The sequence below is a fragment of the Tachyglossus aculeatus genome, chromosome 3 (genome assembly GCF_015852505.1).
Source record: "Tachyglossus aculeatus isolate mTacAcu1 chromosome 3, mTacAcu1.pri, whole genome shotgun sequence".
Classification (NCBI taxonomy): Eukaryota; Metazoa; Chordata; class Mammalia; order Monotremata; family Tachyglossidae; genus Tachyglossus; species Tachyglossus aculeatus.
This window is the reverse complement of record NC_052068.1, coordinates 64,060,165-64,075,807: the sequence shown is the minus strand read 5'-3', so window position 1 is coordinate 64,075,807 and position 15,643 is coordinate 64,060,165. Positions and strand designations below refer to the sequence as shown.

The following is a 15,643-nucleotide window of genomic DNA, read 5'->3' as shown; positions in this document are numbered from 1 at the left end:
ACCACGATGCAATGTTGTGCCCCTCTTCATATTTGTTCATTTTTCCCAGGAAACTCAAACTATGTGGCTTAGTGGAAAGAATACAGGCCTGGGCATGAGAAGACCTGGGTTTCAATCCCAGTTCTGCCACTTACTTGCAATGTGACCTTGGGCAAATCACTAGCTACTCTTTATATCAGTTTCCTCATCTGTAAAATAGGGATGAAATACCACTTCTCTCACCCCATTAGACCCAAAGACCAACGTGTGACAGGGATTGGGTCCAACCTGGTTATCTTGTATGTGTCCCGGTACTTGGCACCCAGTAAGTGCTTAACAAATATTATCACTATTATTATCATTACCATTGTTATTATTACTATTATTATAATATAGGCAGGCAGCCAAGAAAATACCATAGTGGTTTATGGGAGGGACAGAAGGGGATTCCTGTGGTCCTTCAGCTCCCTGGGATACATGAAGGGGGGGATGGCATTGGTTGAGATTCCCCAGATTTTCCATGGGCTTGTGATGCCGCGTAACCCATGTTTCTTGGCTACTGGTCAACCCCTGTTTCATCAGTACTCCTGAGCTGAAGTATGGCTGTGCGCAAGCCTGACTTCAGGCAGAGAATGAGGAAAGCCATTGGCTCTAGAAACGCAGGTTGGGGTGGCCACATAGGAACTTCCAGATATAGTAACTGCCCAGGAGCATCCAGAGATGGTGGCCGCATGGACCCTTTCAAAGATTGCAGGCCGGCGGCTTCCCTCAAAGATGGTCACTTTCACCACGCTTCTCAAAGATGGCAGCACCGCAGCTCTTCTCAGAAATGGCTGAAGAAAGAGGGGATCCATTACCGGGGTTAGCTGGGGTCTCAGAATCGACCTATGGTGATGGGTTAAAGGCAGTTGCAGGGATGGCAGCAGCACGGTAGCAGGGGCACAGGCAAAGAAATGCATGCCCAGCAAATGTTGCAGGTGAGAGCATTGTGTAGCGTGATGGCATCAAGTGGAACATGGGGAGCGGCGCTCTTGGCTGGCCTAACGGTGGCAGAATGTGCAAAGCTGGCACAGACTTTGGGGCAAGAATGGGTATGTATCAATTGGGCACATTCCCCGGGAGAACGGAGTGACAGGGGACAATGCTAGCTGGATTCCCATCCCACAGCTAGATTCAGGTTGCGTCCCTGCCTCCATCTCCACTCTTTGGTCACCTCTCGGGGTCTGTGGCTGGTAGTCTGGGGAGAACATTTCAGTCACAGAGCAGGTACCTCTGCTCATTCACAGGATCCAGGTGTTCTAACCCATTTTTCTCTGTCTGCAGCCATGGGCACCTGCTTCCTCCTCCTCTTCCTCCTTCTCCATTGGTCTCCACCCATCCCTGCCCTCTGCATCAAGGTGACCAAGGAAAAATGTGAGAAGCACCAGTCGTTTGTTCCAGGATCTGCGATGGTAGGGGAGGGGGTTGACATCACCAGGCTCCAGCGCACGGGCCATTTCCCCATAGACCCCTCTCAGTACCTCCACAAGAATGGGACCTGCACTCTCTGCACCAATACTCTTCTAGAAGGAGAACGCCAGCGTCTCCCTATAGCCATCATGAGCTGGCATTCCCAAGTGTCCGAGTGCAACAAGAAAGTAGTCAAGGCGACATCTCACTCAGCCATAGGGGTGGCTGATATGGCAGCTCAGAGCATCAAGAACGACTGGAAACTGGACCTGGATTTGCAACCTAAGCCCGGAACCCAAATTCACTTGGCTTTGGCTGGGTCTCATTCCAAAGCAGCCAATTTTGCTGAACGAAAGTCCCAGGAAGATCAGTATTTCTTCAGCATGAATATGTTGGAGTGTCGCTACTACAAGTGAGGCTCACGCAGCTGACTCTGGGGTGGGGAGCTACTGGGGCTGAGTAGAACAAGCAAATTCAAGTAGACACAGGGAGGGAGGCGGCAGGATCTGAGGATGGCACGTAGAAACATCTTGCCCCAAGGAAGGACGGAACAGCAGGAACTGCACTGGACTGGAGAGGCAAAAGTGGCAATCAATCAGTGGGAAGCAGCATGGCCTAGTGGCTAGAGTACGGGTTTTGGAGTCAGAAGAACCTAAATTCTAATCCCGGCTCCACCACTTGTCTGCAGTGTGAGCCTGGGCAACTCACTTAACTTTTCTGTATCTCAGGTCCCTCATCTGTAAAATAGGGATTGACTAGGAGCCCCATGTGGGATATGCACAGAAGCAGCATGGCTCAGTGGAAAGAGCACGGGCTTGGGAGCCAGAGGTCATGGGTTCTAATCCCACCTCCGCCAGTTGTCAGCTGTGTGGCTTTGGGCAAGTCACTTAACTTCTCTGGGCCTCAGTTACCTCATCTGTAAAGTGGGGATTAAAACTGTGAGCCCCACGTGGGACAACCTGATCACCTTGTGTCCCCCCCACCAGCGCTTAGAACAGTGCTTTGCACATAGTAAGCGCTTAATAAATGCCATCATTATTATTATTATATAGACTGTGCCCAACTTGATTAGCTTGCATCTACACCAGTACCCCACTTCCTGGCATATAGTAAGCGCTTAACACATACTGTGAAAAAATAGTATCTCTTGAGCATCTCCTGTGTGCCGAGCACTGTTCTAAGCACCAATGACTACCGGAAACCTGACTCCCTCAACCACTGGGAGTTGACCCTGAAAGGGATCTGAGGAAGTCAAGATTAACTCGGGAGCATGTCTGGCTCCTCTCCTGCCAACCACTTCACAGGGATTTAGTGAGCTTTATGGGTCGCCAGCAAGGATGTCTGGAATGGGATGTCTGGTGGGATGTGTGGTCCCACCTCTCCCTCATCCAAAAGAGCCAGCTCTGGAGGGACAGGCGATTCTATACTGTAAGCTCGTTGTGGGCAGGGAACATGTCTGTTTATCATTGTACTCTCCCAAGCACTTAGTTTAGGGCTCCGCACACAGTAAGCACTCAAAAAATATGACTGACTGATTGATGGACAGGAGAGGAAACAGGAGAGCCAGGATTGTCCCTAAATCTAAATCTAACTCCTCTCTCCCACCATAGGTTGCGCCTTGTCAACACACCCCCTCTGAAGGAGGATTTCAAGCAGGCGGTCCACTCCCTGCCATTCCATTTCACTAACTCCACTGACTCCGAATACTTCCAACTGATCTACAACTATGGTACCCACTTTATGACCGCGCTGGAGTTGGGGGGCCGGACTTCAGATATCACTGCTTTGCGGAGTTGCAAGTTGGCCCTAGAGAACCTATCCGAAGAGGATGTCGTGGACTGTCTAAATGCAGAAGCTTCAGCGAATATGGAGAATACTGGGAACACGTCTACAAAGGCCCACAAATGTGAGAAGCAGAAGAAAAGCCATGGGATGAACAGATCCTTCTATGAGATGTATAATGAGCACCACGTGGAGGTGATCGGGGGCCACCTCACTAAGATAGTTGACTTGTTGCTTGATATCAACAAGGTAGATCAGTTCTCCTCCTGGATGGCATCACTTCCCAAATTCCCTGGGCTGGTTTCCTATTCTCTTTCCCCTCTCCATATGCTCCTGCGGCAGCAAGATCCCAGGAGAGAAGGACTGAAACAGGCTGTGAGAGAGTACTTGAAGATGAGGGCCTGGAAGCAAAACCCTCCGTGCCCTCCAGGGAAGATGAAAAGCTCCCAGGACCCGTGTCGCTGTGTGTGCTCAAATACAGACTCCACCAATGAGGACGGCTGCCCCCGAGAGAAGGGTCTTGTCAAGCTGGAGGTGAAATTCCTTAAAGCCCATGACCTGTGGGGGGATGACCTCACACAAACAGACGGTTATGTCAAGATATTTTTCAGAGGGAGGGAACGGAGGTCCAATATCATTCTGAACGACAACAACCCCGTGTGGTGGGATAGGATGAATTTTGGGATTGTGCAAATCTCCACAGTGGAATCCATGCAAGTGCAGTTGTTGGATTATGACAATGGCTGGGATGATGATCTCCTCAGGTCCTGCAACGGGGAACTGGAGGCAGGAAGCCTGAGAATTGAAGTGTGCAACTTTCACCATGGGTCATTGACTTTCATGTACCAGGTCACTTGCTTGCCTCACCTGACGGGGCGGAAGTGTCTCAATTATGCCCCTGAGACTTTCCAAGGAGAGGGCATCATGAGCCGAATGAAACAGTGTAATTAATTCCGGCCAGGCCCCATAGAACTTTGGGGATCTGGCGGACAACCAAGAGAAGGTTTTGCTTGTGTTTGTGAAAGGGGTTTGTTTATGGATCTTTCATTTGGAAAGCATTAATAGTCTTAGTTTTGAGCACGTTAGTATTTCTGGGGGAAGTTGGGAGGATGGAGATTTGAGTTGGGACGGGTCCCAGAGAATGATTTCGGGAGAGCCAACCTCATAATGGGGCAGGAGGAGCAAGGGGTGAGGCATCAGGAGACTTGATGGAAATGAGACAAATACAGAATCTAAAAATTCAGAATTTCCCCTTCAGGATCTCACAGCAAGGAAACTTTCCACAGGGCATCTGACGGTGCTTTGTGTTTCTGGAATAAACGAAACTTGAGCTTAGAACTCACCAGTGTTTCCAACCTGTTTCAGTGTCTCCCAAATTGAAGCATTGCTCTGCAGAGATGGGAGCAGTAGATCGGGAATTCTGGGCTGGAATTTTGTGGTGGAATTTCTGTTCCATATCCCAGATCTGCCCTGAGCCAAAAGTCCTGAAGACAGCTTAGCTGAAGGCCAGTGGCGGGAACTTATCCCACAAACCTCAGCAGGTAAAAAATTGGGCTACATTGGCAAAGCTTCCAGTGGCCCTGATGACCCTAGAAGTTCTCAGCCCAATCCCGGCCAACTGGTTTCCCAGCTAAGCCCCTGAGGGATGGACGGACATAAAAAGGGAGAAAGGGAGTGAAGGAGGGAGGAATGGAAGATCCAGCAATGTTGATGAACAAGACCAGAGGCTGTGGGCTAAATCATACTGGTTCCCTAGTGTACCAGATGGACAGCAGGGAGAGAGAGTCTAGGATTAAGGTGCTTTGTCCAGCTGTATCAGGGAAGCCCATATAGTACTAGTGTACAATTTTCATAAAAATCATAATAGCAAGAAAAATAATGGTGGTATTTGTTAAGCACTTATTATAAGCCAAGTACTGTGCTAAGTACCGGGGTAAATACAATTAAATTAGATCAGAAACAGTGCCTGGCCAATGTGGGGTTCACAATCCAAGGGGGAAGGAGAATAAGTAATTAATCCCCATTTAAAGATAAGGAAGCCGAGGCACGGAGAAGTTAAGTGACTTGTCCAAGGTCACCTAACAAGCAAATGGTGAAGCCAGGATTAGAATGCATTTCTCCCAATTCCCAGTCATCTGTTCTTTCCATTAGGCCACATTACTTGATTATCAGCTACCTATACCACTGGCTATAGCTATTAGTTGCAGTTCCCTCCTGCCACTGACCACTTGTCAATCGACTCTGAACTTTTTCTCTCCTTCCTCCCTGTGTTTTATTCTCGTACATGGATCCTCAGGGACTTCTACATTCATGTAAATGTTCCCAGTGGTGACCAGCCCACCCACTTGCTCTCATTTCTCAACTGCACAGACCTCCTGCTCCACCCCATTTCACCCAGACACCAACTTGGACACATACTGGTTCTCAGCACAAGTCACTCATTTCTTCAGCTCCAAAAATACCATCTTCTGACCACAACATTTGGCCACTCATACTCCCTATCCCAGAAAAACTGTTCTCTCACCTCATAAGGCCTCCGCTCTCTACACCGCCTCCATTTCTCCCAAGCAATAATACTCCACTCAGATATCCTACTATTCCATGTGGAGGTCATTCCAGCTAGCCCTCACACTCAGGACAGGGTAGAGGCATGGCGATCTGCCAAGGGGCTGTAACTAACAATAATAATTATAATAATGGCATTTATTAAGCGCTTACTTTGTGCAAAGCACTGTTCTAAGTGCTGGGGAGGTTACAAGGTGATCAGGTTGTCCCATGGGGGGCTCACAGTCTTAATCCCCATTTTACAGATGAGGGAACTGTGAGGCACAGCGAAGTTAAGTGCCTTGCCCAAAGTCACACAGCTGACAATTGGCAGAGCCACGATTTGAACCCATGATCGCTGTCTCCAAAGCCCGGGCTATTTCCACGGAACCATGCTGCTTCTCTAACCAGTGAGAAGCCAGGTGGGTCAGGAGGCCCAAATGCTCTGCTAGATGGGTGAGAGGGCCAGTTTGGGAACTGTTTCGATCCTGCATTCTGATGCCCAGCTGAGGGAAGATATCTTTGCCCAGGAAGAAAGCTACATCCAGGGGATAGGTGAGAACATGGAGAATAAGAACAGAAAGGCTCCAGTGGGTATTTATTTGTTTATTACCTTAGGTTCTATTTGGGGGTGAAATAGGTATCGTACTGGGGACATTGCCAAATGAGCAATCCAAACTTTCATTATGGGTGCTGAATTTCTCTGGACTCTGGACAAATCTAAATAAATGCCACCCACTGATGGTCCATACTGGAAATCATGGAGATACGTCCCTGTGTTGGACTGAGCCATGACAGATGCCTAACTGGGTAAAAACAGTTCACCCAGCTTCTGTCTACAAAATGATGCTCCTCTTCTCATCTACTGAACACAAAACAGCACCTCTGCTTAAGACTTAAGAGAAGCATGGCCCAGTGGATAGACCAAGCACCTGGGAGTCAGAAGACCCTGGGTTCTAATCCCAGTTCAGCCACTTGTCTGCTGTGTGACTTTGGGCAAGTGACTTACCTTCTCTGGGATTCAATTCCCTCATCTGTAAAATGGGGATTAAGTCTGTGAGCCCTATGTGGGACAGGGACTGTGTCCAACCTGGTTATCTTGTATCTACCCCAGTGCTTAGAACGGTGTCTAATATATAGCTTAACAACTTGAGCTTAAAACTCACCAGTGTTCCAGCCTGTTTCAGTGCCTCCAAAATCGGGGTGTTGCTCTGCAGAGCTGGGTGCGGTAGACTGGGAAATCAGGACTGGAATTTCCTGGTGTAGCTTCTGTTCCAGATTGCAGACTGTTCTAAGCCTGAAGGCTGAAGGCAGCTCCACTGGGGGCCGGGGGCGGGAATTGACCCCAGGAGCCTCAGCGGGTAAATTTGGCCACGTCAGTAAAGCTCCCGGTGGCCATGATGGCCCCAGAGGTTTCAACCCAATCCCGACCAACTGGTTTCCCTACTAAGCAGAGAGGGAAAGAGGGCCGAAGAACCAGGAATGCGGGAAGCCCGTACCACACTAGTCTACAATATGAATCCAACTCGATTATTTCTAGTCTTGGGAGACAACAGAAGGCATGGATCACTGAAATCCATTGTATCTGACCCTCTTTTAAGGTATTTGTTAAGTATTTATTATGTAACAAACACTGTTCTAAGCACTGGGATAGATACAAGTCAATTAGATCGAACAGGGTCCCTGTCCCACATGGGGCTCACAGTTTAAGTAGTAGGGAGAACAGGAGAACTGAGGCACATAGAAGTGAAGCGATTTGTCCAAGATCGCATAGCAAGCAATTAATTGGCAGTCAGGATTAGAACCCAGGACCTCTGACTCCCAAGCCCATGGTCTTTCCACTAGGCCATGATACTTCCCTAGTTATCTTGTATCTTCCATGGCCCTTAGTACAATGCGTAGTACAGAGTAAGCACTCAACAAGTTCCAGTATGATTATAACTCCAAATCTTCATTGTAGCTACCAATATCTAATGAAACCTATTATGAAAACTACTCTCAAGAAACAAAACTAATGATTTCAAATGGGAAAGGGAAACTGATCTCCAACTATGATACCCACTTCATAAACATCCTGGTGTTGGGGAGCTAGGCCTCAGACATCACCTACCTGCACATTTAGCAAGATGGCTCTCGTCAACCAGCCAGAAGATGAAGTTATGACCCGCCAATCTGCAGAAGCTGTGGCAAGTGTTAAGTCTGTTGTCCAGGTGTCAGCAGATATCTCTAAATGTGGAAAGAAAATGAAAAAATATGGGGTCAGTGGATCCTTTCATGAAATATACAATGTATGACACATAGAAATGGTTGGGAGGTCACTCCAGAAAGGCGTCCTGGGTGCTGTTTAGGTAGAAGAAAGGTCAAAAGAAGCTCTCTTTCTGGATGAAGACTCTGCCAAAATCCTCCAGGGTGGTAGCCTATGCTCTGACCCCTCTCCACTTGCTGCTGAAGTCCCAAAATACCAAGAGGGAAGGGCTGAGAAAAACTTATCCCTCCCTTTCCCTGCACCCTTCTGTACCTTTCCCTGCCCTTCTCTTGGGGAGGACCAAAAATGCCCAGCTGACATCAATCAATTATTCCTTCATTCATTCATTCAATCATACTTAATGAGCACTTACTGTGATAAGTGCTTATCACTTGTATTTACTGAGCGCTTACTGTGTACAAAGCACCTGTGGCCTAGATAGTCCCTAAACAGGGCTCTTGGTCTGCATTGGCCTTCTCTCCCCAAACAAAGAGAAACAAGAAGACATTCATTTACAAGCTTTCACCTGACTAAGGTCAGAGTCAAGGACTTCAAAAACCAATCCTGAACTTTCAGGGATATATGAAGTTCTCATTTCAATCTAGTCAATATGCATAGGGTGAGATTGATCCCAGGGAAAAAAAATTTCTGAAAACTTTGGTTCTTCCCTAAATGTCCCTAAGCGCAGGTGTGGAATGCCGACAACAGCTGGAATTATAATCTCCTGGGTTATTGTGTCCGGGACCTCAAAGCAGGAAATATAAAAATTGGACCAGAAATCAGGGAACCCTTCATTTACTTGCCCACCTGCAGGGATGCGAGTATCTGGATTATGCTCCTGAGAAACTCTGAGAATAGGGAGCAGGGAATCAAATGAAGAGACTGTAAAGTTCGTTCAAGCCAGAAATTGCAGAAAATTTCAGTTCTGCCCTGAACTGGGCTGGGGCCGATTTAATCTCTGGCACCAGAGAGATATTTACAGGAGAGTCAGATGGATGGATCAGAGCCATGAATGGCTAATAATAATAATATTTGTTAAGGGTTTACTCTGTGTCAAGCGCTAGGGAAAGAGTCAAGATAATTGGGTTAGACACAATTCCTATCCTACAAGGGGCTCACAATCTTAGCTGGAGAGAGAACAAGTATTGAATCTGTATTTTATGGATGAGATAACTAAGACACAGAGAAGTAAAGTGATTTGCCCAAGCTCACACAACAGGCAAGAGACAGTGCTGGGATTAGAAGCATTTTTGGCTTTCCCACCTCCAAATCCCTGCAGCTCTGCTACGAGCCCAGAAAGCTTCCCGATTCTCCCGTCTACAGGATGTCTGCAGTAGGATGGATAGGCCACAGGGAATCTCCAGCCTTCCTAGGTGATATCTGTCCAATGAGCCAGCCCTTGGGCCCAAGAGAAGCAGTGTGGCCTAATGGGTGGAACATGGGCCTTGGAGTCAGAAAGACCTGGGTTCTAAACCTAGCTCAGCCACATGTCTGCTGTGTGACCTTAGGCAAGTCACTTCACTTCTCTGTGCCTCAGTTACCTCAACTGTAAAATGGGGATTCAGAGTGTGAGCCCCATGTGGGACAGGGACTGTGTCCAAGCTGATTAACTTGTGTCTACTTCTGCATTTAGAACAGTGCTTGGCACATAGTAAGCACTTAACAAGTACCATTATTATTTATTTACTTATTTTATGCACCAGCTTGCTGGCTCCCAACTTGTTGGCCAGACACAAACAGCTCGCATCCGATCCCTAAATATTAGGATTAATTTGTTGTGTTTTCCCATCAACCAACATTGAAAATAGACTTGGAAGCAGTAGTTACATTAAGAAACAGGTAGATTTAAGCTTCTTTAAGGGAAATTAATATTCAATTTTGGACATCATCAATCGTATTTATTGAGCGCTTACTGTGTGCAGACAGGGTTGACGCCTGCAAACGGGCCAGAGTTACAGGAATTTCAATTAGATCTTCCCTTTAAATAATAACAATAATAATAATAATAATAATGATAGCACTTATTAAGCGCTTACTATGTGTAAAGCACTGTTCTAAGCACTTTGGAGGTTACAAGGTGATCAGGTTGTCCCACGGGGGGCTCACAGTCTTAATCCCCATTTTACAGATGAGGTAACTGAGGCCCAGAGAAGTTAAGTGACTTGTCCAAAGTCACACAGCTGGTTATTGGCAGAGCTGGGATTTGAACCCATGACCTCTGACTCCAAAGCCCGGGCTCTTTCCACTGAGCCACGCTGCTTCTCTAATTATTCTAATTATTCTCTAAATAATGATTATTATAATTTAAAATAATTATGATAATAATAACTGTGATATTTGTTAAGTGCTTACTTTGCGCCAAGCACTTGGATAACTGTAAGAGCAGCACTGCCTAGTGGAAAGAGCACAGGGTGGGAGTCAAAGGACCTGGGTTCTAATCTGGTCTCTGTCACTTGTCTGCTGGGTGCCCTTTGGCAAATCACTTAACTTCTCTGTGCCTCAGTATCCTCCTCTGTTAAATGAGGATTAACTCCTACTCCCTCCTTCTTGGACTGTGAGCATCATGGGGGATGGGGACTGTGTCCAAACTGATTATCTTTTATCTACCCCAAAGCTTAGTACAGTGTTGGGCGCGTAATAAACATTTTAACAAATACCATTTTTAAAAAAAGATAATCAAATCAGACAAAGTCCTTGACCCACAGTCTAACGGGGAGGGTGAATAGTAATTTAATCCCCATTTTATAGATGAGGAAACTGAAGCCCTGAGAAGTCAAGCTACTTGCCTAAGCTCACACAAGTGGGCAAGTGATGGAGCCAGGATTACAACTGAGGCTTCCTGAGTCCCACCCTGCGCTCTTCCCACTAGGCCATGGTGCTTTTCAGCCTGACCAAAACTGCCTCAGAGTCTCCTGTGACCTACAGGAGGTTCCCCAATGCCATCCTTAACCCCAGTGCAGCAACAGAGAAGCAGTGTGGCTTAGTGGATAGAGCACAGGCCTAGGAGTCAGAAGGCCCTGGGTTCTAATCCCAGCTCTGCTTTGTGACCTTGGGCCAGTCACTTCACTTCCTCCGGGCCTCAGTTACCTCATCTGCAAAATGGGGATGAAGAGTGAGAACCCCATGTGGGACAGGGATTGTGTCCAACCTGATTAACTTGTACCTAGCCCAGTGCTTAGAACAGTGCTTGGCACATAGTAAGTGGTTAGCAAGTACCATAATGATTATTAGTAGTAGTAGCAGTAGTAGAAGAAATGGCTACTGAGAGCAATGCACTGTACTGACTGTACTAACTGTTTGGTAAGGTACAACAAGAAGTAAAAAGCACATTTCCTACTCATAAGAACCTTACATTCAGAGTCAGATTCCTGGGATATCCTGAAGCTCTACCAGAATTTGGGGATATCAATGGGATCTTCCGGCAACTGACTACATCTTAGTCTGCAATCCTCACCCTCTCCAGCAGATCCCTGTCATCCTAACCAGCAGTTCTCCCTTGCAGCCTGTCAACTCCTGACATAGAAATGTGAATGGGGCTCACAATTACATATAATAATAATAATGATGATGGACTTTATTAAGCGCTTACTATGTGCAAAGCACTGTTCTAAGCGCTGGGGAGGTTACAAGGTGATCAGGTTATCCCACGGGGTGGGGGTGGGGGGCTCACAGTCTTAATCCCCATTTTACAGATGAGGTACTGAGGCACAGAGAAGTTAAGTGACTTGCCCAAAGTCACACAGCTGACAATTGGCAGAATCGAGGTTTGAACCCATGACCTCTGACACCAAAGCCTGGGCTCTTTCCACTGAGTCACGAGGGGCAGAGGCTCCATGGATGATGTTATGAGGAAAGTTCCTAAGCATTCATGCTGTCTGGGGATTTTGAACAGCCTAGTGTTTGCTCCCTCAGTTCTCATTTGCCACCTTCTCTTCAGCTCTTTTCCCACGCCCTCACCTTTCAGCCCCACTGCTCTAGCCCTTTTCCTTGACCATTTCTCCTCTTCCCCTTCTTTCTCCCAGACCTTATCTGCTTTCCCTTCTCTCAGGGAGCCTGGGAACCACCTCAGACAATAGTGGCTAAGGGCATGTTGTCTAGCAACCGTGGATCAACCAATCAATTAATCAGTTATATTTATTGAGCACAGACCATGGAACTAAGCACTTGGGAGAGTACATTACAGCAGTGTTGGTAGATGTGTTTCCTTCCCACAAGGAGCTTACCGCCTACAGGAGAAGATTACAGTTTAGAGGGTACTCTGCATAGCAACAAATGACCTCCCCAGGAAAGTTATTCTGATTGTCTGCCTCATGACCAAGGCAAGAAAAGAGAAGAAATTAATCCTCATCCAGTCAGAAAATGTTATTTACTGCCTTTTTCTCTTGCCAACTCCAACAAGGTAGACCCCTCACAGTCTTGGTCTTGGCCCAGCCACCGCAGGTCCCCAAAATATCCCCTCAAATGCTCCCTGGACCGCAATGGTCTGATTCCAGATTCAGAGAAGCAGCATAATCTATTGGAAAGATCACGGGCTTGGGGGTCAGAGCATCTGGGTTCTAATTTCCGCTCCAACTCTTGTCTCAGATGGATCCTTCAATCCCAGGTGACTGGAGAAGTCTTAGAAACGACACAGTTGAGAAGGGGAGTCGAGTCCTGGGAGAGCTGTTTTCGGGAGACATGGACGCTGTGTAACCTTGGGCAAATCACTTAGCTTCTGTTTGTCTCAATTACCTCATTTGTAAAATGGGATTTAAAGCTGTGAGCCCCATGTGGGACATGGACTGTGTCCAAACTGATTATCTTGTATCTTCCACAGTGTTAAGTATCTGGCACACAGTTAGCACTTAAAAAATACTATTATTAAAAATTTTCCACACCCTAAGGAGCAGAGCGAGTGGACTCCCCTGTTGCTTTTTAGTCAGGGTCAGAGAAACCTCAAAGGTTACTAATAACTGAAGCAGGGGGCCTGGTTTCTTCCAGCCCTTGGACGGTTAATTCTTAGTCATCTACATGACTAAGCAGGAGTTCCTGCTCTCCCAGTACTCAACTCCCCCTCTGTGTTGTGATATTCTAAGACCTTTCCAGTCACCTGGGATTGAAGGATCCACTGAGGCAAGAAAAACTGTACAGGGGTGACTGGTCAGTATCCACTACCCGGTTTACTTGAAAGGGGCGAAGTCTAGAGACGTTTTCGCTACAGCCCAGAGCTTCTACCTCCTCTCCACTACTCAGAAAAGCCTGTCATGTCTAACACAGTAAATTGACCACAATAACCAAAAGGCCAGCTGACCAGGCCCTTAGTTCTTCCAGGTGGGTGTGGTTTGTAAAGCCCCTAGTGAGCAATATTTTCCCTACGTGCATCAGGCTGAGGGAAAGTTCGTGGGAGTCAGTAGTTCTAGCTGTGAGGCAAACAGAAAGGTTGAGGTCTTTGTTGACTTTCCCAATGCAGCTACTAGACAAATACTCATTCTAAATGAGTAGCTATGAACAGTTTTCTTTCCCATTAGAATTCATCTTTAATGAGACTTCAAATTCAACAAGGCTTCTAATCACTAAAGGAAAAAATATTTCTCAGAATATTTTATGATTTCTACTTTGTCATCCAAAGTGTCCACCTGAATTTAGAAAAGATCTCCTTTAGATAAGACTAACATTCCGAAAGTGTAGAGAAAAGCAAACGAAGTGATGAGGGGTGGCATATCTCCTCCAAAGAGGCCTTCCCTGACTAAGCCCCCCTTTCTTTTTCTCCCACTCCCCTCTGCGTTGCCCTGACTTGATCCCTTTACTCATTCAATCGTATTTATTGAGCATAAATTATCCCAGCCCCACAGCACTTATGAACATATCTGTAATTTATTTATGTATATTATGTCTGTCTCCTCCTCCAGACTGTAAGCTCGTTGTGTGCAGGGAATGTGTCTGTTCACTGTAGTATTGTATTCTCCCAAGTGCTTAATACAGTGCTCTGCAAACAGTAATGCTCAATAAATACAATTGAATGAATGAATGAAACAGCTTCTGATCCTAAATAGACTGAAATGATTACAACTCCAGTCCGGAGAGACACAGACCTAGAGGGGCATGATTGAAATCTATAAAATCAGGAAGGATGAACCTGGAATTGCTGTCTATCTAATAGTGCAACCCCAAATTGAGAGGACACTCACTGGACATCAAAAGGGACAATTTCAAGGAAAATGAAAGAAAATACTTCCTTGCACAGGAAATCATAAGCATATGAAATGAGTTACCACAGGAAGATGTGCAGGGCAAAAGATCTATAGATTCAAGAAGGGATTGGATAAGAAAGCATGGATAACTGGCAAGGTGGGATTTCAAGGGCAAAGTAGGGCTCCACACCAATATGATTGGAGATATAGGAGGGCAGTGGTCTCTATATTCCTCCAAACATCCGTTGCCACTGCTGCAAACTTCCAGTCACAGAGTGGCCACGCTTTCATTCAGAAATCTAGCTGCTTGCAAAAAATTAGATTCTTCACTTTTTGCATGACCAAACAGTAGCAGACTTATTGTGAGCCAAACATAAGAGGGAGCTGTTTGTTAATTCTGGTCCCAGGTGACCGAGGAAGGGCTATAAACCATCAGATTGAAGTCTTACAAAGAGAATTTTCTTTCTAGGTTCCTGTTTGGGCTGGAGGATGGCTTGATAAACAGTTACTCACTCCTTTCTGCCAACTATATGTAAGGATTTGAAATTTAGATTTGAAAAACAGAGTGAATGTCACATAGTGAATAACTGAACAGCTGTTTTTTTCCCTCTCCGGGGTAAACCAAACAGTTCTCTTACTCTGTTTTCCCTATATTAGCTCTATATTATCAATTATCTGGAGCTTTTAAAGTCTCGTATTATAGTGAGGTTTCCTGCTCATTATTGTTGTTGTTGATGGAATTTGTTAAGCTCATTTGATCAAGGCTTCAATGAGCTGGAGAACTCAAAGAAACATAGTCTGTTTCCTGGGATATTCCTTTGTGCTTGAATTTCTTGAGACAAAGATAGCTTTGCATCCAAATCCTTAAGCAAAGGAAATGTTTTCCTACCCCTTCTACCCTCCAGTTGACTTTTCCCAATTCCTTTTATTCCTTCCTATCCTTCAGGCAATCAGTAAGAGAGCCAGGAGAGAGAAGACTCAGAAGAAGAAGAAATCCCAGACATCTGCAGAATTGAGAACAACCTAAATCTTAATGGCAGAGCTAGAGACTTGGCTACACATAGGGAGACCTGTCAACTATGCAGACCTGATGATGCCAGGGTTCCTGATTAGATTCTTAAACTAAGGTGACAACAGAAGATCCTAAATGCTGCCTTAAAATTCTGGTGGGAATTTTCAGAGGCTTAAATGATGTGGCGCTGATCAAAAACAGCATGGCCTAGTGGATAGAGCACAGGCCTGGGAGTGAGAAGGACCTGGGTTCTAATTCTGGCTCTGCTACTTGTCTGCTGTGTGACCTTGTGCAAGTCATTTCATTTCTCTGGGCCTCTGTTACCTCGTCTATAAAATGATGATTGACTGCCCCATGTGAGACAGGGACTGTGTCCGATCCAATTTACTTGTACCCACCCCTACACTTAGTACAGTGCCTGACCCATAGTAGGCACTTAACAAATACCACAATTATTATTAT

The 15,643-nt window shown here is 46.1% G+C and overlaps 1 protein-coding gene across 1 annotated transcript; it reads left to right on the top strand.

Annotated features, from left to right (window-relative positions):
• Nucleotides 1-710: 710 nt before the first annotated feature.
• LOC119925296 (perforin-1-like) lies at nt 711-7,846 on the top strand. Its single transcript, XM_038743400.1, has 6 exons — nt 711-840; nt 1,303-1,840; nt 3,039-4,153; nt 6,166-6,176; nt 6,261-6,344; nt 7,715-7,846. Exons 1-6 carry the CDS (start codon nt 711-713, stop codon nt 7,844-7,846), a joined length of 2,010 nt encoding a protein of 669 aa, XP_038599328.1.
• The last annotated feature ends 7,797 nt before the right edge of the window (nt 7,847-15,643 follow it).

Coding starts and splice junctions, on each gene's coding strand:
- LOC119925296 (XM_038743400.1), top strand. CDS start 711: ATGGACCCTTTCAAAGATTGCAGGCCGGCGGCTTCCCTCAAAGATGGT. Junction 841..1,302: donor AGAGGGGATCCATTACCGGG/GTTAGCTGGGGT, acceptor CTCTGTCTGCAG/CCATGGGCACCTGCTTCCTC. Junction 1,841..3,038: donor TTGGAGTGTCGCTACTACAA/GTGAGGCTCACG, acceptor CTCCCACCATAG/GTTGCGCCTTGTCAACACAC.